The sequence below is a fragment of the Hylobates moloch genome, unplaced genomic scaffold, assembly GCF_009828535.3.
Source record: "Hylobates moloch isolate HMO894 unplaced genomic scaffold, HMol_V3 SCAFFOLD_15, whole genome shotgun sequence".
NCBI classification, from domain to species: Eukaryota; Metazoa; Chordata; class Mammalia; order Primates; family Hylobatidae; genus Hylobates; species Hylobates moloch.
Genome location: NW_026652290.1, coordinates 9,131,540 through 9,155,353, shown reverse-complemented (window position 1 = coordinate 9,155,353; position 23,814 = coordinate 9,131,540). Strand labels below are relative to the sequence as shown.

The following is a 23,814-nucleotide window of genomic DNA, read 5'->3' as shown; positions in this document are numbered from 1 at the left end:
GAAGGTAACAGCAGAGAGAACTCAGGGCCAGACTTGAGGTGGGGCTGGGAGGTGGTCACAGAAGAGGAATCTGCGATTGCCCCAGGGATCAAGGATTGCATGAGTCAATGACAACCTAGCAAATGTGGGCAACTGGAAGAAAAATGGCAACATGGAAACAATGACCACTGGTGTGGAGCTAGGAATCTGTCAGTCATTATGCATATGCAAAAAAATAATTCTTTGCAACTGCATTGCCCCTTCAGTACTCCCTTCTAAATACCACCTCTCTGGAACATTTCCAGTAGGGTGATCAACTCTTTCCCATCTGCCCAGCATTTTCCAAGTTTTGGCATTGAAAGTCCCTCACTCCAGGACATCCCTCAGTTCCAGGAAAACCAGGATGGTTGGTCACTCTACTTTCCAGTCCTGGGAACTCAGAACTCAGGCTGTTGGGTCAGACCCCTATTAATTAGGAGGGTGAATGTGGGGCAAAGTGTCGGGAGTCATGTGACTCTTGGAGAAGCTACAAGTCCAGGGCAGGCTAAGGTACTGGGGAGGGAACATTTACTTGAGAAGCTAGAACTAGGAACCAGCTCAGCTGGAAGGCAAAAATACCATTGAGTAGTGGTGGATGGCCTTTCTTTGAGGTCAGGAGCCCTACAGACATCCCAAAAGAATGCAGGTCCCTGCTCAAAAACAGGAAAGCCAGATGGGCAGGCCTCTTACGGAACTACTGTAATATAATCACCCCTTGGACAAACACAACCACCTATGCCCATCCTGCTCCCCAACCAGGGGTGAGCAAAGAACTCTCAGGGCAAATCCTTCTAGTTAGGAAGGTAGGGTCCAGTCAAATTAACTGGCTGAGTCATAACCTCTCCCCCCGTTGAGGTTTCCCAAATTCTAGCCCAGCTAGCACTGCCACCTCTTATACTCAAGACTTGGACAACAAAACTCAAACCTGTCCCACCAAAATGGCCTCTGGATGGAGGTCTGCTCCGCTAAGCCCCGCCCTGTGTATCAGGATCACTTGGTAGGCTTATTGAAACACAAATTGCTGGGCCGTGCTTCCATGGTTTCTGACGTAGGTCATTGGGGCGGGGGGGAAGCCTGAGAAATGTGCTTCCATGGTTTCTGACGTAGGTCATGGGGGGGGGCGGAGCCTGAGAAATTGCATTTCTCTTTTTTTTGAGAGTTTTGCTCGTTACCTAGGCTGGAATGCAATGGCGCGATCTCTGCTCACCGCAACCTCCGCCTCCCGGGTTCAAGCGATTCTCCTGCCTCAGCCTCCCGAGTAGCTGGGATTACAGGCATGTGACACCACGCCTGGCTAATTTTGTATTTTTAGTAGAGGAGGCTTTTCTCCATGTTGGTCAGGCTGGTCTCAAACTCCTGACCTCAGGTGATCCACCTGTCTTGGCCTCCCAAAGTGCTGAAATTACAGGCGTGAGCCACCATGCCCAGCCTGAGAAATTGCATTTCTGGTAAGTTCCTGGATGATGCTGATGCTGCTAGCCTAGAAAGCACACTTTGAGAATCCAGTCCCAGAACTCTAGATTTTGTGAATCTCAGCACCAATTCACCCACACTCCTCTCTTCCTATTGTGGGAAGCATGACTATGTAGGACAGTTGCAGACAAAAATTGGTTTATTTAGCACCCACTATGTACCAGGCACTTGGGAGGTATTTTCTCACACTTTCGCTTTCCATCCTCACAATATCCCTTATGAGGTAGGGACTACCCTCATTTTTATAGGTGAGGGAACTGAGGCTTAGATGTTGACAGACCCATCCAAGGTGACCCAGCTGGTAATGGTAGACTTCATCCTGCTACACAGTATTTAAGGGGCCTAAACCATAAACAATTTTTTAAAATTTGGGAAAGTCACACATAAAGGAGATGTTTCAGTACCTCCTCTCTCCAGGTATGAACAGTATTGAGCAAGACCCACAGGGGAGCAATAACCATTTATCCTGATGAATGAGGCAAGGGGGTTGGGGGAGAGCTAAAGCCTCCTGCAGACCCACATTTAAATGAGCTGACAGTCCCAGCAGGACTACGGAGGAACCAGCTAGGGGAAGCTGCCAGGATCTTAGAGGTGAAATTAAAAGGAGATCATGATTCTTACCCAGGAAGTGGTGAATTCAGTTGACCCTTGAAAAAACTGAATAAATTAACACGGGGAAAGGCTAATTACAATGCCCAATGCTGGGGTGGGGAAACAGAGTGGCCAAGGTTGTAGCAGCCTGGGCACCTGCTGAGGCCCCATTCAGCGGAAGAGCCACCAGTTGGGAGTGTGGACATGTATTGCCCTACCAGCTCTAAGCAGGAGCTGGCAAGGGACTTCCCAAATGCAAACCCTTGGTGAATATTCTAGCAGTGAGAGGAAGTGCTCACCAGACCACTGGACAAAAGAGGTCAGAGTCATACACAGCAACCTGGACAGGAAATGGCATAAGGAGCTATAAGTAATCTGGGGGCTATGGCTAGAAAAACAGGGCATGAGCTGGGGCTGGGAAGAGGTGAGCATCCATCAAGCTGAAAGGTGGGACTCAAGCCCCCTCAGCACTGTGACCCCGTTCCTGCACACCAAGCTCAAGTTGGTGAATGAGGTCCCCCGGACCAAGAAGAAGAGCAAGGCCCAGATGCTTTCTCACTGTCTCTGCTATAGCCTAAAAACCTGAACTTTTCTATAGTTCCCTTCTTGAGCCTTGGTGGGTTTTATTTTTCCTTACTGCCTCCAGAAGAAGCTTGAGAACCAAAGGATGTTTCAGTGGATGTGGGGCTCCTTTCTCTCATCAGAAGCTTCCCCATGGCAAGAGGAATGACTGCCAGGGGCATCATTAACTATGGATCTAGAGAATAAGGTCTCAAAATATGCAGTGAACTGTCACCACACTATGTCCCCCGCCATGAGATATATACATGGCCCTGCCCTATGAGGGACCGATGCCCCCTCCTCTGGCCTGAGGTAGATGCTGGAGCCCAAGTCCCAGGATGTCCCAACCCTTTGAAGGGTCCTGGGGCTGGAGAGGATGGGGCCTTCTACTCTGAGTCTGGGAGAAGGGCTGGTTGGGGTGGCTTCGGTGACATGAAGGATAATGCCATGAAGGATAATGCAAGAGTGGAGATGGGCCAGGGGACCTCGGAGCAGTGCTTCGAGGGCACCTGAGGGAAGGTAGGCATGAGGGTGCCAGCTCAGCATGGGGAAGTCGCTGGAGGGCCCCAGGTGACAGAAGTGGTGCACGGATTCCTCCTCGCTGACCCTGCTGAGAAGGGAGAGAGACGGGCACCAGATCCTTCTTTTAAGCAAGACAGCCCATGCCTCTCATTCCACCCATCCTTCCCCGCCCCCTCCTTAGCCACCTGAGGCTTGGTATTGCAGTCCCAGCCAATTCTCCCTGATACCCGCCTCAGCATGACAGTGTGCCTGGCCCCCTTACCAGTGTGAGTTGGAGAAGGCAAGAGCGGAGCTCTCGGGCTGCGTCAAGCTGGGACCCATCTCTCAGAGTTTCCTGAAACACAGCAGCTGCCTCTCTGAAGCGCTTTGGTCCCAGAGGGATCAGAAAGAAAAGATTAGGTGTCAAGGAGCTTAAAAGTACCCTTTCTAAAACTGGCCCCTGCTCCTAGTACCACAACCATTGTGACATTTTGGTACTAGAAGCTTATCTAGAAAGTCAACGTAGACCCTCTCCCCACTCCATTCCACTCAAATCTCTCCTGTTTCCAGCCCCAGACCTTACCTGTAGTCCCATCAAGGCCTTGCCCAGGCGGAAGAGGCCCCGGGGCCAGCCAGGCCGTAGGGTAAGGGCCACCTGGGCATCAGCCAGGGCCCACACTGGCTGACCCAACCGCTCATGGCAGAAGGAACGATTTCCAAATAACCTGATAAAGACAGAAGGTGGCCAAAGGTCTGAGTCCTCAACACTCTGCCCTGCCCTGGCCAAGCCCCCACCTACCGGTGGTCCTGGGGGTTGAGCTTCAAGGCCTGGGTGAAGAGTACCACGGCTTCACGGTAGAAACCATTTTGAGCAAAGCTGGTACCCAACTCTGGAAAGGAAAGAGGGTGAGAAGGTTCAGATGCGGCTACCCCAGGGAGGGTGGGGTGAGGAGTGAGAGAGAAAGGATCTCACTTGCCAGTTCCTGGCTCTGTTGTAAGGCAGCTGCCAGCAGTCCCGGAGATGCCTGGGGATAGGGTGCAAAGTCAAGCAGGCCTTGAGGTCTCAGTCTCCCCAAATCCTTCTCCTTTGTTTAAACAGGTAACACTGCAATTAGCATCACCCAACTCATGTAATCCTCATGACAGCCCTACAAGATGGTATCAGCCCTATCTTCCTAGAGAGGAAACCACCCGGGGGATCATGGTGACAGTGATGGGGCCTGACTGCAGGTCTCTTGACCCCAGGGCCAGAGAACTCCCACTGGACCGTGAGTCAATCCTTAGACCCTGTGCCTCCCCAGCAGCTCCTTGTGCCCCTTCCACGGTTCCAGCTGAAAAAGGTTCTTCAGCCATCTCACCTGTGCCTTTGGACTCTGCTGGGGCCTCTCCTCTCTTGGAGGGCTCTCTTCCTCTTGACCCATCTTCTGGAGGGCCAGGCCTCTGCCTTGGGGCTCCTGGTTCAGTCCCTTCTCTCTGCGGGCACTGAGGCGCCAATCCCCAACCTTGCGCAAAGCTAGAGACACAAAAGTGCTAGATAGATCCAGTGAGTCCTGTGAACAAAATGGAAAGTTAGGGAGGGGGTGGGGATGAAGTACATTCTGGAGGAGGAGGAGGAAAATGAGGAGAGACCAAGAAAGGAAAAAAGGGGCTCTCACTTCTTCTTCACCGCACTGTCCCTGAACTGGGTTTCCAGGGCTGGACGGGGGGCTCTCATCTCCATGTGAGGTAGTGCTGGCCTGGAAGAAAGATGGACAGGTACAGAGTTGGGATCACCTTGAGCTGTCTGCTTTCTTGGCCCTCACCTTCCTGGCACTTGGTGCTCTTAGTACCTGCCCTAGATACTCACCTTGGGCTCCCCACAGTACTGCTCCAAACGTTCCTGTCGCTTTCGTTCCTTTTGACGCTGCAATAGTATTGGTAACAATGATGTCTTTTGAACACTTACTGTACGTCATGTGCTGGGCTAAGATTTCTCATTCCATCTTTGTAGCTCTATGAGACAGGCATCATTATTATCCTCATTTTGCAGGCGAAAAAGCAGACAAGAGAGGCACCAGAAAGAGGCCTCATGTAAGGAGGCAGATTCCTACCTAGGCAGCACAGTAGGATTCCAGAACCACTGCACCAGATGGCCTGTGAGAGACCCCCTATTCCCTGGACCCCTTGTGTCCTCCTGGCAAGAGAGTCCACTGCAGGCCATCTTGAGCTCTCTCCTGTTCCCACAAAGCTTCCTCTTTCCCTCTCCCAAATCCCTTTGGCTCCCCTGCACCCTCCAGCCATGCTCTAGCCACCTTCTTCTTGAGTCGCTTCTTCTCTGCTTTCTGTTTCATGCGCTCCTCCTCAGCCACCAGCTCCTCAGCCAGGCGGTTGGCTTCCTGAAGGACGAAGGGCAGGTGACAGAAAAAGGGAGAAACAGGGAAATGGACAGCAAACATGAAAGGGGGCAGGCAGTACAGAAGGATCTTGAAACATACCAATTAGGGGAGAATATAGGGATGGGGATACAGGGATTGAAAGAACCCTGGGGGACGGCAAAGCCCTTTCCTGAGAATCTCACCTCTTCTGTCACCAGGAGCTTCTGGGGCATGGCCACCTGAAGCAGGCTGTCTGAGACACTGGGGAAGGTGGCAGAGGCAGAGGGGCTTTGAGGGCGGGGCTCAGACTCTTGGGGAGGATACAAGAAGGACTTGCGGAGACCACAGTAGGTGCCCAGTCCCTCAGCCCCCTTGCCCCTGTCACTCTGTGCAGTTGATTTCCCTTCATCATCCAAGTGGCCCAGGAGGTAATCTGTCAGGAAGGAGAAAGAGACAGGAAAGAAAGAACATGAGAGAGGGGTGCATCTGAGGGTCAGCCCTCCCAGGGTACCAGCCTTGATCCCTGGGCCCGGCCCCTGCACTCCCCACCATGGTGCCACAGCTGCAGCCGCCCGCTGCTCCCATCCACATGGATCCGGTGCAGGCCCTGGGGATCACTCTCCACAAGCCGTCGAAGAAAATCCACTATGTCCTGGGAGGGGAGGGGGAGGGGAGGGGAGGCTGGTGTTGGGGGCAGTTCCTGCAGATAGCAAGGGCTTCGCTGGCTTGATCTCTCCACCATGGCAGCCACCAACCAGCCATCCAGCGCCAGAGACTCTCACTGGCTCTGACCTCTCCCTCCTCAGCACCACAAAATCTGCTGCCCCCAGCTGTTGTAGTGAATCACCTCCCCTCGCTGCTTTCCTGCCTTCTCAAGGGTTGAGTATGGTATTCAGCCTGGCCTTCTCTACCAACCAGGATCTTCTCTCCTCAACCTGAGTTAGCCATACTGAGGCCCCTGGAATGAAGCCCTCCTACCTGCTCTTCCAGCTAGGCCCCCTGTCATACCTGCAGTATGAACAGCCCCACATAACCCACCCTGAGGCTAGCTCACACCTAAATAAGTACAGCAGCTCCTGGCTGGCCACTCCTCTGCACCTCATCTGTTTCTCCACAAAACTAAGCTCTAAGAAATTACTTCCCTACTCAGGGACATCCAATAATCCCCCACTGCCAAGGCCATAGGCAGAGTTGAACCTAATTCCTCAGCCTATGATTCAGAGCCTTCCAAAAGGCTCCCAGGCTGACCTTTCCAGCCCTCCTTTTAATCCTCCCCTGCTTCACTGCTGTCCTCCCTCCCACCACCAGGCTCCCTCCAGCCTTGGGGCCTTCCCCCAGCTGCTCTCCAATCCCTCCTAACTCTAAGCTTCTTTCTCACTACATCTTGCCTCACCTTCAAGGTCCAGTTCAAATTCTATCTCCCTTCAAAGCCTTCCCAGAACCTTTCATCTCCAATTATCTCTGCCTCCTCCAACTAACCTGCACCCACATTGTCTGTGTTACACAATTTAGAACCTTGTTATTGATTGCTTTCTATTGCTCTCCTCATTGGCCAGGCAGCATGGAATTGCAAAGAGCATTGTGCTGGAGTGGAGCCACTTGCATCTGAGGTTATTTTTTCTTTTGAGGCGGATTCTTGCTCTGTCACCCAGGCTGGAGTGCAGTGGCACGATCTCAACTCACTGCAACCTCTGCCTCCCATGTTCAAGCAATTCTCCTGCCTTACCCTCCCAAGTAGCTGGGATTACAGGCACGTGCCACAATGCCATTTGTATTTTCAGTAGAGAGGGGGTTTCACCACGTTGGCCAGGTTGTCTTGAACTCTTAACCTTAAGTGATCCACCCGCCTCAGCCTCCCAAAGTGCTGGGATTGCAGGCGTGAGCCACTGTGCCCGGCCGACTATTTTTTGTTTGTTTCTGAGACAGGGTCTTGCTGTGTTGCCCAGGCTAGACCCAAACACCTAGGCTCAAGCGATCCTCCTGCCTGAGCCTCCTGAGTAGATGGGACTTCAGGTGTGCACCATTATCTCCAGCTTGTCCAAGTTTTCACTCTGCCACTACCTGGCTGTTTGATTCTGGAGAAGTCATTTAACTTCTTTGGACCTCTCCCTCATTCACAAAATAAGGCAAGCCTCTTTAAGGCCTGGCCCACACATTCTGTGGTTCTGATGGGAGTCATTTCCTCAGGGAGTATAAGCTTCAAAGACAGGAATGATCATATTCCTATTTGCCTAATCAGGCCTAAACAGAGCAGGACTGATTGAGAAGCTTAGAAGCCAATGATCTTTTGGACTTATTGAGTTAGAAGCCACAAACTTAGAAACTCCAGCGTGCTAAAAAAAATCTGTAGGCAGGACTTCAGATGATTGAGGTATATTCAATTTTCTAAACAATTTTAGATCTAAGGCTTCCCTCAGAAGATAGTCCTGGCTTAACAGCATCTCCAATACTGCTAGGCACCTTCATCAGTCTTATACTTAAAATTCAATTTCCTGGTGGGTTTGTTTCACCTTCCTAACTGCAACATAAGCATAAATAATGAGCCAGGTGTGGTGGCGGATGCCTATAGTCCCAGCTACTTGGGAGGCTGAAGTCAAAGGACTGTTTGAGCCCAGGAGTTCAAGGCTGCAGTGAACTATGATCATGCCACTGCACTGAAGCCTGGGTAACAGAGGGAGACCCTGTCTGGATAAATAAATATGGCTGGGCATAGTGGCTCATGCCTGTAATCCCAGAACTTTGGGAGGCCCACGGGTGGGTCACTTGAGGCCAAGAGTTTTAGACCAGCCTGGCCAACATGGTGAAACCCCATCTATACTAAAGATACAAAAATTAGCTGGGCATGATGGCACATGCCAGTAGTCCCAGCTACTCAGGAGGCTGAGGCACGAGCATTGCTTGAACTTGGGAGGCAGATGTTGCAGTAGCCAAGATCACGCCACTGCACACCAGCCTGGGTGACAGAGCAAGACTCTGTCTCATAAAAATTAATCAATTAATAATAAATAAAGCATGCTCTCTCCATATTAGGCAGCCGCCTCAGGATGTGCCACTCAAATATATACTGTATTTCCTCTCTCTTCCTCCTCAAACCAGTGTAGTCATCATTAAAAATAAAAAATAAAAATAAATTAAAAAAAATAAAAAGCCGGGTGCAGTGGCTCACGCCTGTAATCCCAGCACTTTGGGAGGCTGAGGCGAGTGGATCACTTGAGGTCAGGAGTTCGAGACCAGCCTGACCAACATGGCGAAACCCGTCTCTACTAAAAACACAAAAATCAGCCAGGCATGGTGGCACGCATCTGTAATCCCAGCTACTTGGGAGGCTGAGGTAGGAGAATTGCTTGCAACTGGGAGCGGGAGGTTGTGGTGAGCTGAGATCGCACCACTGGACTCCAGCCTGGGTGACAGAGCGAGACTACGTCTCAAAAAAACAAACAGGTACTTCCTTGACCTTCTACTACCTGTCCCCAAACCACAGTCTATGCTGCTCTCTGAATTCACTACATGGCTAGCACATATGATCTGGTCCCCCAATATCATTGTGAATCTTCTCCTATCTTGTCACCCTCCTCCAGCCACAGTAGTGTCCTTGGAAGTTCCCACAACATACCAGCTGTGCTCCCATCTTAGGGCTTTGCACTTTACTTTGCCTAGAATGCTTTTTCCCCAGTGAACAGCTCACTCCTTCACCCTTTTTAGATCTCTATGTAAATGTCACTTTCTCGGAGAGGCCTTCTCTGAATACTCCTTTTTTTTTTTTTTTTGAGGTGGAGTTTTGCCCTTGTTGCCCAGGCTGGAGTGCAATGGCATGAACTCGGGTCACCGCAACCTCCGCCTCCAGGGTTCACGTCTCCTGCCTCGGCCTCCGGAGTAGCTGGGATTACAGGCATGCGCCACCATGCCCAGCTAATTTTGTATTTTTTAGTAGAAACGGGGTTTCTTCATGTTGGTCAGGCTGGTCTCGAACTCCTGACCTCAGGTGATACGTGTGCCTCAGCCTCCCACAGTGCTGGGATTACAGGCATGAGCCACCACACTTGGCCTGACCACTCCTTTTAGAAGGAGAAACTTCCCAACTCCACTCAGCACTCCCTATCCTCCTTCTTGCTTTTTCTTTGTATTTCTCATATTTGACATACTATGTTGTTTACTTATTTGTTCACTGGTTGCCCTCATTAGATGCTCCTAATTTGTTGAATAGAAAGATTTTGGTCTGTTTGATTTACTGCTGTCTCCCAGTACCTACAACAGTGTCTAGTACATAGGTGGTATTCTGTGTGTGCTGAGTAAACAGAGATTGGTGAGGAGGCTATTCCAATAGAGACAGAGCCAGGAACTGTGTGTGAAAAAACATGTGTCACACAGTGAGTGTGAACTTTTTTTTTTTTGAGACGGAGTCTAACCCTGTCACCAGGCTGGAGTGCAATGGCACAATCTCAGCTCACTGCAACCTCCATCTCCTGGGTTCGAGCAATTCCTTTGCCTCAGCCTCCCGAGTAGCTGGGACTATAGGCGCCCACTACCATGCCCAGCTAATGTTTTGTATTTTAGTAGAGACAGTGTTTCACCATGTTGGCCAGGATGGTCTCCATCTCCTGACCTCATGATCCGCCTGCATCAACCTCCCAAAGTGCTAGGATTACAGGTGTGAGCCACCGCGCCTGGCCGTGAGTGTGGACTTTATCTTGTTAGTGATAGCAGTGGACTTGATCTGGGGAATGAAACAATCAAATGAAATAGTGCTGAGACAGCCGGGCGTGGTGGCTCAAGCCTGTAATCCTAGCACTTTGGGAAGTTAAGGAGGGTGGATCACCTGAGGTCTGGAGTTTGAGATCAGCATGACCAACATGGAGAAACGCAGTGCAGTCTCTACAAAAATACAAAATTGGGCCGGGCGCGGTGGCTCATGCCTGTAATCCCAGCACTTTGGGAGGCCGAGGCAGGCAGATCACGAGGTCAGGAGATCGAGACCATCCTGGCTAACATGGTGAAACTCCGTCTCTACTAAAAATACAAAAAATTAGCCGGGTGTGGTGGCGAGTGCCTGTAGTCCCACTACTCGGGAGGCTCAGGCAGGAGAATGGCGTGAACCCAGGAGGTGGAGCTTGCAGTGAGCCGAGATGGCGCCAATGCACTCCAGCCTGGGCGACAGGGCGAGATTCCGTCTAAAAAAAAAAAAAATTATCCAGGCGTGGAGGTGCATGCCTGTAATCCCAGCTACTCGGGAGGCTGAGGCAGGAGAATCGCTTGAACCCGGGAAGCGGAGGTTGCAGTGAGCCAAGATCTCACCATTGCACTCCAGCCTGGGCAACAAGAGCAAAACTCTGTCTCAAAAAAAAAAAAAAGAAAAAAAAGAAATACCGCTCAGGGGAAGATGAGGCTATGGATGTAATGTTTAGTTCAGGCTAGATACAAGGAGTCTTGATATAAGGGAGTGGCAGCAAGACCAGGAACGGAAATGAGGGGCTTCTGTCAAGAGACATTTAGAAGTAGATTTTAGTGGCCGGCATTGTGGCTCATGCCTGTAACCCCAGCACTTTGGGAGGCCGAGATGCGTGGATCACAAGGTCAGGAGTTTGAGACCAGCCTGGCCAATATGGTGAAACCCCTCTCTACTAAAAATACAAAAATTAGCTGGGTGTGGTGGTGGGCGTCTGCCATCTTAGCTACTCAGTAGGCTGTGGCAGGAGAATTGCCTGAATCCGGGAGGCGGAGGTGGCAGTGAGTGGGGATGGCGCCACTGCACTCCAGCCTGGGTGACAGTGTGAGACTCTGTCTCAAAAAAAAAAAAAAAAAAAAAAGTAGATTTTAGTGACTAACTAAATGTTTGAGGTAAAGGAAAGGGATATAAAATGATTATCAGATTTCTAGATTAAACAACTAGATGAAAGTTTGTGTCATTAACCAAAATTAGGATTAGAAGAAAAGCAACCGGCCGGGCGCGGTGGCTCAAGCTTGTAATCCCAGCACTTTGGGAGGCCGAGGCGGGCGGATCACAAGGTCAGAAGATCGAGACCATCCTGGCTAACACGGTGAAACCCCGTCTCTACTAAAAATACAAAAAAAAAAAAAAAATTAGCCGGGCGTGGTGGCGGATGCCTGTAGTCCCAGCTACTCGGGAGGCTGAGGCAGGAGAATGGCGTGAACCCGGGAGGCGGAGCTTGCAGTGAGCCGAGATTGCGCCACTGCACTCCAGCCTGGGGGACAGAGCAAGACTCCGTCTCAAAAAAAAAAAAAAAAAAAAAAAGAAGAAGAAAAGCAACCAATTTGCAAACATGCTAAATTAATTTAATAAAAGTTAATTAAATTAGTTTAACAAAAGTTAATTAAATTAACTTTTGGGTTTGAGTTTGAGATTCTAGGGAGTATAGCGCCTCAATGCTTCCAAATCTGATCCTGTCCCTCCTTCAAAAACCCTGCTGTCTACCCGGCATGGTGGCTCACACCTGTAATCCCAGCACTTTGGGAGGCCGAGACGGGCGGATCACGAGGTCAAGAGATCGAGACCATGCTGGCCAACATGGTGAAACACGGTCTCTACTAAAAATACAAAAATTAGCTGGGAGTGGTGGCATGTGCCTGTAGTCCCAGCTACTCAGGAGGCTGAGGCAGAAGAATTGCTTGAACCAGAGAGGCAGAGGCTGCAGTGAGCCAAGATCACACCACTGAACTCCAGCCTGGGCGACAGAGTGAGACTCCGTCTCAAAAAAAACCAAAAAACAAAAAAACCCTGTTGCCTACTTGAGAACATCCAAACCCCTGTGCTAAGTCAAAGCCTTTCAAGCCATCTGCTGCCTTCTCTCCCACCCCATCTTTTACTGTTCCAACCAAATTCTCTACTCTGGTCTCACTTTGGTAAAGTTCTCCCAACTTTTCCTTGTTTTACTGTCTTTGCTCACACTGTCCCCTCCATCTATAAAAATATATTTTTTCTTTTTTTTTTTTTTGAAATGGAGTCTCCCTCTGTTGCCCAGGCTGGAGTGCAGTGGTGTGATCTCGGGCTCACTGCAACCTCTGCCTCCCGGGTTCAAGCGATTCTCCTGCCTCAGTAACCCCAGTGGCTGGGATTACAGGCGTACACCACCACACCCAGCTAGTTGTTCGTATTTTTGGTAGAGATGGGGTTTCACCATGTTGGCCAGGCTGGTCTCAAACTCCCGACCTCAAGTGATCCGCCCACCTAGGCCTCCTAAAGTGCTGAGATTACAGGTGTGAGCCACTGGGCCCAGCTTTTTTTTTTTAGACAGAGTCTCACCGTTCCCCAGGCTGGAGTGCAGTGGCACGATCACGGTTCACTGCAACCTCGACCTCCTGCGCTCAAGAGATCCCCCACCCACCACGCGGTCTAAATTTTTTAAAAACATTTTTGTAGAGATGGGGTCTCACTATGTTGCCCAGGCTGGTCTCTAACTCCGGGGTTCAAGCAATCCTCCCGTCTCAGCCTCCCAAAGTGTTGAGATTACAGGCACAAGCCACCGCGCCCGGCCTCCATCTTTTCCCAAGGAACTCGTACCCACTCCCTAATCCTCAACTCAAAGACCCTTGTCTGCTCAATTCTACCCACTTCGAGCATCTGTTACAGCAAGATCATCCTCCTGGTCCCCTGCCCCTCACTTGCCTAAGATCCTCAAGGGCATGGCCGGAGACTACAACTCCCCAAAGCCTCCAGAGCCCCGTCTGGCGCCCATCCATCGCGGGTTTCTGCACAGCTGACTTGAAAGAGGCGTGACCAAAATGAGCAGGACTGGGGGAAACTGGGGGTCGCTTTTACCTCTTCGCTGTAATCCTCTGGACCGAATTCCTTGCAAAGTTTGGGTACAGTAGCGACCTCCAGTGGGCAGCTGGGCCGTAGAGGGCAGTCTACAGGAAAGGAAGGCGGAGCCTCGTCAGCGGGCTCGGGATAGATGGGCTAGCGTCTTCCCCACTCCGCCCTCGACTCTCCGCCCTCTGCATAAAATCCTACTCGAAACGTTCAGACCACAGGTGGACCCAAGAGGGGCTGCCTCTGTCCTCCTAGACCCCCTCTGGTCTTGTCATAGCGCTCACCTAGCTTGATCCGCCCCACAGTCTTCGGAATCGGCGCCATCGCGTCTACAGTGACCCGGAAATGAAAGATAGTCTAGTATTTGATACCAGCCAAAGGGCGGGGTGGGACAGAGTAGGCGTCCATCTTTGTTAGGGGCAGAAGCCTCCCATTACGGAGCACGAGAGAGTCCACGAAGGTCCCCGCGACTCCCGGACTGGAGAAAACGGCTCTTGCGATGGGGCGAAGTCCGAGCTGCGGCGGGCGTTGGTCCGTGAGGGGAAGTGGGAATCGCTAGGTTCGTTCCGGACCCGCCGCCCCATGGCCCAGTAGTCTCGCTCTGGTAGCCTGCCTCCACTCGTTACTGTGCCCCCGCTGAGGGCGCAACCTGGGGGCACTGGGGAGGAGCAGTGGGAGAGAAGGCGAACGGGCGGTCTTCGCTGGGAGGTTCACGGCTGGCCGAGCGGAACTTCTGGAGGGATGCCGTGGTGGCCGATGCCGGCGGGTGTGAGCGAGGACTACGAGGCTGATGCTGCGGCCTGGAGGCGGGGGCCCGCAGGTGGCGGCCCGATCCCTCCCGCGCTGCAGCGTCTCCGGGCCGTGTTGCTGCGGCTGCATCGCGAGCGGGAGCGGCTCCTCCAGGCCCGAGACTGCGCCTACCACCTACAGGCGGCTGTGCACCTCATGAAGACCCTGAGTCCTGGCTCGCCATCCGGCGGCCCTAGCCCCTTGCCCCAGTGGTGCCGCGACCTGCAGCTGCACCCTTCCCAAGGGGCAGTCCTGCGAATCGGCCTTGGGGAGACCCTCGAGCCGCTGCTGCTAGCGCGCCCCATCGGACTAGCTGCCCAGTGCCTGGAGACTGTCATCGAGATGCAGCTTCGCGCTCTCGGCCGGGAGCCCGCCAGCCCGGGCCTGTCGTCCCAACTAGCCGAGCTGCTCCTTGCACTTCCCGCCTACCACACGCTACAGAGAAAAGCCTTGAGACACGTCCCTGGGGCTGCACGTCCTTTCCCCACGTCCCGTGTGCTCCGCCTTTTGACGGGGGAGCGGGGTTGCCAGGTGGCAAGTCGGCTGGACGAGGCGTTCCAAGGATCGGCATTGAGGGACCAGCTCCACAGGCGGTGCCAAGAGGAGCGGGATCTGCTACCAGGGCTGCTGGGCCTGGTGGGGGGCGTGGCGGGTTCAGCCAGCTGTAGACTAGGGCTTGGAGGGGCTGGAGCCTTGTGGAGCCAATATTGGACCCTGCTGTGGGCAGCCTGTGCTCAGAGTCTGGACCTAAATCTGGGACCCTGGAGGGACCCCAGGGCAACAGCGCAACAGCTGAGTCAGGCACTGGGTCAGGGTGAGTGATGGGCTTGGGTGGGCGTTTAGGAAGGCTGGGGTCTCTTCCTTCTCCCTGGCCAACTCACTCACCTGCCATCCTGAAGGCAAAAGCAGTCCCTTTAGAATGAACACCCCTGGGTTCAGACTATAGCTTCTGAGCTTTCAAGGCAAAGCCTTGCTTTCCACCCCAGTGCTGAGTCTTGGAGGAAGCATGCCTTCTGGCCTCATCGAGTGGGCAGGGGTTGTGGAAAGTGAGACCTTGTTTTCAGGCCCCAGAGTCATTTCTCCCACTAGCATCCCTGCCTCAGGAGTGTGAGAAGGAGCTGGCTTCTTTGTGTCACAGACTACTTCATCAGTCGCTTATCTGGAGCTGGGACCAAGGTGAGAAGGAAGGGGCACTGGGGGTGACATAAGTCCCAGGTTACCGCTTCCCCACCACACTATACTCTCTCATCCTCAGGTTTCTGCCAGGCCTTGGGATCAGCTCTTGGGGGTCAGAGCAGCCTTCCCACATCCTCTGGCACTGCTGAACTTTTGCAGCAGCTCTTTCCTCCTCTCTTGGATGCCCTTCGAGAGCCCAGGTTACGACTGATTTTCTGCCAGCCTGCAGGTGAGACGAGGGGCTAGGTCTGGGGAGACAGAGTAGTTGAGGATATCTCTTTTCTTTCACTCTGTTCTGAAGTCTGCTTCTTCCCAAAGGTACTCCATGACCCCTAAGATACTCACTCTGCTGCTCAAATTCCCAGATCCTGCGCCTGTCGCCCTAGGTCTCTGTACCCTGCAGACCACCTTGCTCTGGTTCCTGGGCAGAGCTCAGCAGTACTTGGCAGCATGGGACCCAGCTTCCTTCCTGCTCCTGATCCAAAAGGACTTACCTGTGAGTGGCTAGGGAGTAGGGAGGGGAGCAGCCTGAGCTAGGCTGAGCCCTCACTCCCTGTTTCCACCCAAAGCCTCTGTTGCATGAGGCAGAAGCTTTGTCTAGCCTGGCCTCAGAGGAAAGCTTAGCTCTGGAAGTGGAGCAGCAGCTGGGCCTGGAGATCCAGAAGCTGACTGCACAGATCCAGGTGAGAACAGGGGCCTCGACAGTGGCAGTGTAAGACCCTATGTTCTGTGCCAAGTATCGGGGGTGGGAAGAGAACATCTCAGTAACTTGGAATCTCCTTGGAGTCTCTGCTAAATGTATCTTTTTTTGCTCTGTTCATTTTTTGTTCTCTTTAACTTTTTTTTTTTTTGATATAGGGTCTCACTTTGTCACCCAGGCTGGAGTGCAGTGGCACAATCTCAGCTCACTGCAGCCTCTACCTTCTGGGCTCAAACGGTCCTCCCACCTCAGCCTCCCTAGTAGCTGAGACTACAGGCTCCTGCCACCACACCTGGCTAACTTTTGTATTTTTTTAGTAGAGGCAGGGTTTCACCATGCTGCCCAATCTGGTCTCAGACCCTTGAGCTCAAGTGATCCATCTACCTTGGTCTCCCAAAGTGCTGGGATTACAGGCATGCACCACCATGCCTGGCCCCTTTAACATTTTACTATGGAAAATTTCAAACATGTACAAATGTAGAGAGAGGTGTATAATGAACTCCCATATGTCTATCACCAAGCATTTAACAATTGTCAACTCATGGTCAATTTCATCTGCGTATCCCCTACCCTCTCCCCAGTAATGCCAGACTCTCGTTTTGTGATGGCAACAGCGGATCATTGCCTCGATTCATTATTTCATTAGAGGTTGTAAAGTGGTAACATTTCAATTCTCATCATTCCTACTTCATTTATGAGTTGGATTACTCCTATGAAGAAAAACTTGCTTTCATTAATGATTTGGTTACTCTTAGGTATATTTTAGAGAGAAAATTCAGGATAAATGATTGCATCTTTCTCTTTACTTACCAGTTATCGGCACATTTCTCCTCTCTTAAAAGTTTAATTTGTATTTTTATTGATGCTTTGGGAGGCCAAGGCAAGAGGATTGATTGAGGCCAGGAGTTCGAGACCACCAGGGGCAACATAGCGAGACCACCCTAGGCAACACAGACCCCTGTCTCTCCAAAAATTAAAAAATTTAGCTGAGCATGGTGGCATGCGCCTGCAGTCCCAGCTACTTGGGAGGCTGAGGCAAGAGGATCGTTTGAGCCCAGGAGGTCGAGGCTGCAGTAAGCTGTGGATAGCCACTGCATTCCAGCCAGCCTAGGCAATACAGTGAGAGACCCTGTCTCAAAAAATAAAATAATGCATGTCTGTAGTTTAAAAAGTGAAATAGAATATTATTTTATAAAACTAATGAAAAAATAGCACTTTGCCGTCACTCACCTCTGATTTCTATTTCACAGTAGTAACCTTCATCCATGTTTGCCTGTTTCTCCTAACATTTTCTTATATATTTACGAATAAAGCCATTATACTTTTTCTTCCCCATTTTGCACATTTATCTATTACTATGTGGAAGATGTCTGTTTTTTTGTTTTCCTGCTCAGTTTTCTCCTCTTTGCCCTGAATAGGGGCGTGGCTATAGAGTTCAGTCCTTAACTCCCTGCTTTTCTCTCAGTATTCCTGCTTACCCACAGTGTCTTGGTGCTGTGAACTCCCGGGTTCAGTCTTTCTGGCTCCCAGAGTTCTTTTTTTATCTAAGACAGGGTCTCACTGTCACCCAGGCTGGAGTGCAGTTATGTGATCTTGGCTCACTGCAACCTCCACCTCCTGGGCTCAAGCAATCCTCCCACCTCAGCCTCCTGAGTAGCTGGAACCACAGGTGGAAACTACAATGCCCAGCTACTTTTTTTTTTTTTTTTTTTTTTTGAGAGGGCGTCTCACTCTGTCACCCAGGCTGGAGTGCAGTGGCGTGATCTCCACTCACTGCAACCTCCACCTCTCAGGTTCAAGTGATTCTCCTACCTCAGCCTCCTGAGTGGCTGGGATTACAGGCGCCTGCCACCACGCCCAGCTAATTTTTGTATTTTTAGTAGAGATGGGTTTCACCATGTTGGCCAGGCTGGTCTGGAACCCCTGACCTCAGGTGATCCACCCACCTCAGCCTCCCAAAGTGCTGGGATTATAGGTGTGAGCCACCACACCCGGCCAATGCCCAGCTACTTAAAAAATTTTTTTTTGTAGAGACAAGGTTTTGCCATGTTGCCCAGGCTGGTCTTGAACTCTTTTTAAAAATCTTTTTAAAAAACTTTTGGGAGGCCGAGGTGGGTGGATCGCCTGAGGTCAGGAGTTCAGACCAGCCTGACCAACATGGTGAAACTCTGTCTCTACTAAAAATACAAAAAAGTAGCCAGTATGGTGGCAGGTGCCTGTAATCCTAGCTACTTGGGAGGCTGAGGCAGGAGAATCGCTTGAACCCAGGAGGCGGAGGTTGCAGTGAGCCAAGATAGTGCCATTGCACTCCAGCCTGGGCAACAAGAACAAAAACTGTCTCAAAAAAAAACAAAAAACAAAAAAATTTTTTGGCCAGGTGCAGTGGCTCACGCCTGTAATCCCAGCACTTTGGTAAACCGAGGCAGGCGGATCATCTGAGGTTAGGAGATCAAGACCGGCCTGGCCAACATGGTGAAACCCTATCTCTTCTAAAAATACAAAAATTAGCTGGACATTGTGGTGCACGCCTGTAATCCCAGCTACTTGGGAGGCTGAGGCAGGAGAATCACTTGAATCCGGGAGGCGGAGGTTCCAGTGAGTCGAGAGCGTGCCATTGCACTCCAGCCTGGGCAACAGAGTGAGACTCAAAAAATATATATATGTATATATTTTTTATTTATATTATATATATTTATGTATATTTTTTATTTATATTATATCTATTTATATATATATATATTTTTTTTTAATTAAAAGTTTGGCTCGTGACACAGCCCTCAGGAGATCCTGAGAACATGTGCCCTGTTCTTGAACTCTTGAGCTCAAGCAATCCACCACCTTGGCCTCCCAAAGTGCTGGGATTACAGGCATGAGCCACCACGCCCAGCCTGGCTGCCAGAGTTCTAGTTAAACATCTGCATTTGCCTGTTGGGCATTTCTACCTCAGTTTACTGCTGTCTACTCAAACTCAACATGCCCCAGAGCAGGCTCATCATGAGTACTGCACACAGTGACGGTCACAGAGCCCTGAAGAAGGAAGGCTATAGTGGGCATGTGGTTTACAGAAGCCTCCATACATGGCCTACGGCTGGAGATGGTGGCTGGGAAGCCTCAGAGGAGTGGCTGGGGTTACCGGAAGTGGGCAGTTTGTAGATCCTTGTGGGGGTAGCAGAGAGGTGGCCTTACCAGAGCAGAGGTTCCTTTTGTGGGTATGTTCACTGGGGTTGGGTGTGGGGGTACAGTAGTAAGCAATGTGGCATCAAATTGTGGAGGGCATGAACACCAGCCCCAAGAATTTGGGCTTTACCTCATGAGTGATAGGGTGACATTGTAAGAACAGAAGGGCATAATCCCGGCATTTTGGGAGGCCGAGACTGGCGGATCACTTGAGGTCAGGAGTTTGTGACCAGCCTGGCCAACATGGTGAAACCCCATCTCTACTTAAAATACAAAAATTAGCCAGGCATGGTGACGGGTGCCTGTAATCCCAGCTCCTCAGAGGCTGAGGCACGAGAATCGGTTGAACTCGGGAGGCAGAGGTTGCAGTGAGCTGAGATTGCGCAACTGCACTCCAGCCTGGGCAATAAGAGCTAAACTTGGTCTCAAAAAAAAAAAAAAGAGGCATTGTGAGTTTTCTCCCTGTTTGGACTGTAAGATCCCAGTGGGTGGGGGAGAGACTGTCACACTCTGCACCTTGCATTCCCTCAGTGTTGAGTACAGAGGCTCCTAACAAAAGTCCATTGACAAAAGGGCAATTTCCTTGACATAAATAAGGGAGGAGAAAGGGGCTTGCATTTACTGGAGAAGAGAGGAAGATTTTGGATTTAGACAGGTTGTCAGATGTGCCAGGAGCCATATGGGCTCCACTCCATGTCTGGCCGCCCCCAGGTCTATCCTGTCTTCAGGCTCCCTGGCATCTACCATTTCTTTACAGAGCAGCTGCCATTAACCACATTTACTGGGGTTCCTCTCCTTCAAGATGGGCTGTAGAGCAGAAACCAGCTTTATTGCTGTGTTCTCTCCCTCCAAAAACAACCTATCAAACCAAAGAAACAAAACCAGCATATAGGCCTTTTCTTGCTTTATGGGTTATATTGCTCTGGAGTGGGCTGTCAAGAATAATAATATATAATAATAATGCCTTTCAATGTAAGGACATTCCAAAACTTTCTGAGTCTTAGAACGTTCAAATAGTCATTGCTTCTGGTCTACATACAGTTCTTGTCTTCCTTTTGTAGGTGATAACCAAAAGATCATTGTAGGCTGGGTGTAGTGGCTCACATCTGTAATCCCAGCACTTTGACAGGCAGAGGCAGGCAGATCACCTGAGATCAGGAGTTTGAGACCGGCCTGACCAACATGGCAAAACCTTGTCTTTACTAAAAATACAAAAAATTAGCTGGGTGTGGTGGTGCACTCCTGTAGTCCCACCTACTTGGGAGCCTGAGGCAGGAGAATCACTTGAACCCGGGAGGCAGAGGTTGCAATGATCACGCCACTGCACTCCAGTCTGGGCGACAGAGCAAGACTCTGTCTCAAAAATAAAAGGTCATTGTAATTCCCCTTTCTTCCCTCAATCTCTGCCCATCGCAGATCATACAGTCCCTCTCTCTGGCATATGCTCTGTGTGTGTGTGTGTGTGTGTGTGTGTGTGTGTGTGTGTGTGTGTGTGTTGTGTGTGTGTGTGTGTGTGTGTGTGTGTGTGTGTGTGTGTGTGTGTTGCGGGGATGGGGACAGGGTATGTCTTTCTTTTTCCTTAAAGCTCTTGTATAATAAAATTAACTTCAAGGATTTTCCATCTTTTGAACCAAGCTGGGGAGAGCAAGGTAATCCTAGGGCAATTGTTCATAATTTGGGTCCAGACCTCTTGGAAAATCCAGTGACAACTATGGCATTGCTCCTCAAAAAATGGCCAGGCATACACAACTGCAACAATTCTGGGGTTTTATGGATGTCAAGTTGGACATAGAGCTCCTTAGATATAGAGGATCATCATAATTTGACAAGCTCCTTTTACTTTCTCCCTATCCCTACAGCTACTGCCTGAAGAGTCACTAAGTGTCTTTTCTCAACAATGTCATAAACAAGCCATGCAAGGTTTCAAGCTCTACATGCCACGGGGTCGGTACTGGCGGCTTCGTCTCTGTCCTGGTAACTCCTCATCCCAGCTCCTCCTTCCAGAGTTCCAAGGGGGTAATAGTGTCTCAGCCCTTCCCCTCCACTGTCTCCATCCTTGTCCTCAGCTTCTGTGCCCTTCCCTCCTGAAATCCTACCCTCTTCTCCCAAACACTCCACTTAGGGGTTCAATGGATCTCCACAGCCTTATATTCTGTCTTCTCTATTCCAGAACTTCCCAGTGCTCCTAGTGAGTATGCTGGTTTAGTGGTCCGCACTGTACTGGAGCCTGTGTTGCAAGGATTGCAAGGGTTGCCACCCCAAGCCCAGGCCCCTGCCCTTGGTCAAGCACTGACAGCCATTGTGGGTGCCTGGCTCGACCACATTCTTACCCATGGGATTCGGTTCAGGTCAGGAGTAAAGGCGGAAGTGGCAGGGGGTGAATGGAACTGGGAAAAGGAAGGGTTAATAAGTGGGAGAGGCAGGAGGGTCAAGTGGCCATACTGTACCTCTGCCTTCAGCCTGCAGGGAGCGCTGCAGCTCAGACAAGACTTTGGAGTGGTCAGGGAGTTGCTGGAAGAGGAGCAGTGGAGCCTGTCCCCTGATCTCCGCCAGACCCTGCTCATGCTCAGCATCTTCCGGCAGCTGGATGGGGCCCTGCTGTGTCTGTTGCAGCAGCCCCTGCCCAAGTCTCAAGTCCACAGGAGGCCTTCCTGTTGCTGTGAGTCACTCCCCTTCGCTCACTGCTTTGTGTGTCCCAAACCCCATTCTCACCATTAATCTGGCTTCAGTGTATCCCCAGCAGCCACCTACCTTCCACTCCTGCCTTACCAGGTGCTTGTCAGGAGGTCCAGACCACAGAATTGCCCAGCAGCTGCCTCAATAGCCTGGAGAGCTTGGAGCCCCATCTCCAGCCTAGAACATCTCCAGCCCAGACAGCTCAGCTGCAAAGCACACTAGGAGGAGGGGGACCCAGCCCAGAGGGCGACCTGGTGGGAAATCAGCAGGCCTGGCTTGCCCTCAGGCAACACCAGCGACCCCGTTGGCATCTGCCATTTTTTTCCTGCCTGGGAACCAGTCCTGAATCCTAAGGAGCCTGGGACCAGGAGCCAGAAAGTTAAGAGCTCCCCATCTCTAGCTGGAAAATCCAGACATTTGGAATTGCATATTAAGGAAGCCCAGAACCGGAAGCTTGGAGGAAAGCATACTGGAGAATAAGCTACAAAGAGCCTGGGCTTAAGAATCCAAGATTAAGCCGGGCGCGGTGGCTCACGCTTGTAATCCCAGCACTTTGGGAGGCCAAGGCGGGCGGATCACGAGGTCGGGAGATTGAGACCACGGTGAAACCCCGTCTCTACTAAAAATACAAAAAAAATTAGCCGGGCGTGGTGGCGGGCGCCTGTAGTCCCAGCTACTCCGAGAGGCTGAGGCAGGAGAATGGCATGAACCTGGGAGGCGGAGCTTGCAGTGAGCCCAGATTGCGCCACTGCACTCCAGCCTAGGCGACAGAGCGAGACTCCGTCTCAAAAAAAAAAAGAATCCAAGATTAGGGGCTGGGCGCAGTGGCTCACGCCTGTAATCCCAGCACTTTGGGAGGCCGAGGCAGGCGGATCACGAGGTCAGGAGATCAAGACCATCCTGGCTAACACGGTGAAACCCTGTTTCCACTAAAAATACAAAAAATTAGCCGGGCATGGTGGCGGGCGCCTGTAGTCCCAGCTACTCAGGAGACTGAGGCAGGAGAATGGCGTGAACCTGGGAGGCGGAACTTGCAGTGAGCCGACATCCAGCCACTGCAGTCCAGCCTGGGTGACAGAGCAAGACTCTGTCTCAAAAAAAAAAAAAAAAGGAATCATCCAAGATTAGGCAGGGCATGGTGGCTCACACCTATAATCGCAGCACTTTGGGAGGCTGAGGCAGGCGGATCACCTGAGGTCGGGACTTCCAGACCAGCCTGACGAACATGGAGAAACCCCGTCTCTACTAAAAATACAAAATTAGCCAGGCGTGGTGGCGCATGCCTGTAATCCCAGCTACTTGGGAGGCTGAGGCAGGAGAATCGCTTGAACCTAGGAGGCGGAGGTTGCGGAGAGCCGAGATTGTGCCATTGCACTCCAGCCTGGGCAACAAGGGTGAAACTTCGTCTCAAAAAAAAAAAAAAAAAAAAATCCAAGATCACTCCAGCACCTGGAATCCAGAGTAAAGAGCAAGACCATAGCTTGGAACCTGAAGGTCAGCACCCTTGGGAGGTTCAGGCCTAGTTCTCCATCACTGAAGACATCTCAGGGATAAAAAGTTGAGTGCTCGGCCAGGCGAGGGGGCTCACGCCTGTAATCCCAGCACTTTGGGAGGCCGAGAAGGGCGGATCACGAGGTCCGATCAAGACCATCCTGGCTAACGCGGTGAAACCCCGCCTCTACTAAAAATACAAAAAATTAGCCGGGCGTGGTGGCATGCGCCTGTAGTCCCAGCTACTCAGGAGGCTGAGGCAGGAGAATCGCTTGAACCCGGGAGGTAGAGACTGCAGTGAGCCGAGATCGCGCCACTGCACTCCAGCCTGGGCAACAAGAGCGAAACTTCGTCTCAAAAAAATGAAAAAGAAAAAAGAAAGAAAAAACAGAGGCTAGAATGCACTTCAACTTAAGTCCTGGGAGCTACGCTAATTCATGGGGACCACAGAGGTTTAATAGGCATTTCTACACCTGGATCAGCCCCAAGGACAGTATTACCCTGTACTGCCCCTTCCTATTACTATTTTCAGTCATTTACGA

At 51.2% G+C, this 23,814-nt stretch overlaps 2 protein-coding genes across 8 annotated transcripts; one reads left to right on the top strand and one right to left on the bottom strand.

Annotated features, from left to right (window-relative positions):
- Nucleotides 1-1,560: 1,560 nt before the first annotated feature.
- Nucleotides 1,561-13,723, bottom strand: TTC31 (tetratricopeptide repeat domain 31). 7 transcript variants are annotated; one of them, XM_032178351.2, is made up of 13 exons: nt 13,548-13,723; nt 13,273-13,361; nt 6,048-6,150; nt 5,702-5,931; nt 5,436-5,519; nt 4,991-5,047; nt 4,800-4,880; nt 4,503-4,694; nt 4,118-4,229; nt 3,944-4,034; nt 3,728-3,869; nt 3,428-3,529; nt 1,561-3,250 (listed from the first exon to the last, which is right to left on the bottom strand). In XM_032178351.2, exons 1-13 carry the CDS (start codon nt 13,585-13,587, stop codon nt 2,921-2,923), a joined length of 1,653 nt encoding a protein of 550 aa, XP_032034242.1. In that variant the 5' UTR covers nt 13,588-13,723; the 3' UTR covers nt 1,561-2,920. The 7 variants fall into 7 exon arrangements, with proteins under 7 accessions (XP_032034242.1, XP_032034244.1, XP_032034241.1 ...); XM_032178353.2 differs by having other exon boundaries at nt 4,118-4,169; XM_032178350.2 differs by having other exon boundaries at nt 1,561-3,253; nt 13,548-13,617.
- Nucleotides 13,724-13,845: 122 nt separating this feature from the next.
- On the top strand, nt 13,846-23,461 carry CCDC142 (coiled-coil domain containing 142). The gene is made up of 9 exons (XM_058428597.1): nt 13,846-14,866; nt 15,142-15,228; nt 15,308-15,457; nt 15,594-15,724; nt 15,798-15,911; nt 20,965-21,121; nt 21,276-21,453; nt 21,565-21,764; nt 21,878-23,461. The coding sequence occupies exons 1-9, from the start codon at nt 14,005-14,007 to the stop codon at nt 22,132-22,134; spliced, it is 2,136 nt and encodes a 711-aa protein (XP_058284580.1). The 5' UTR covers nt 13,846-14,004; the 3' UTR covers nt 22,135-23,461.
- Nucleotides 23,462-23,814: the final 353 nt, after the last annotated feature.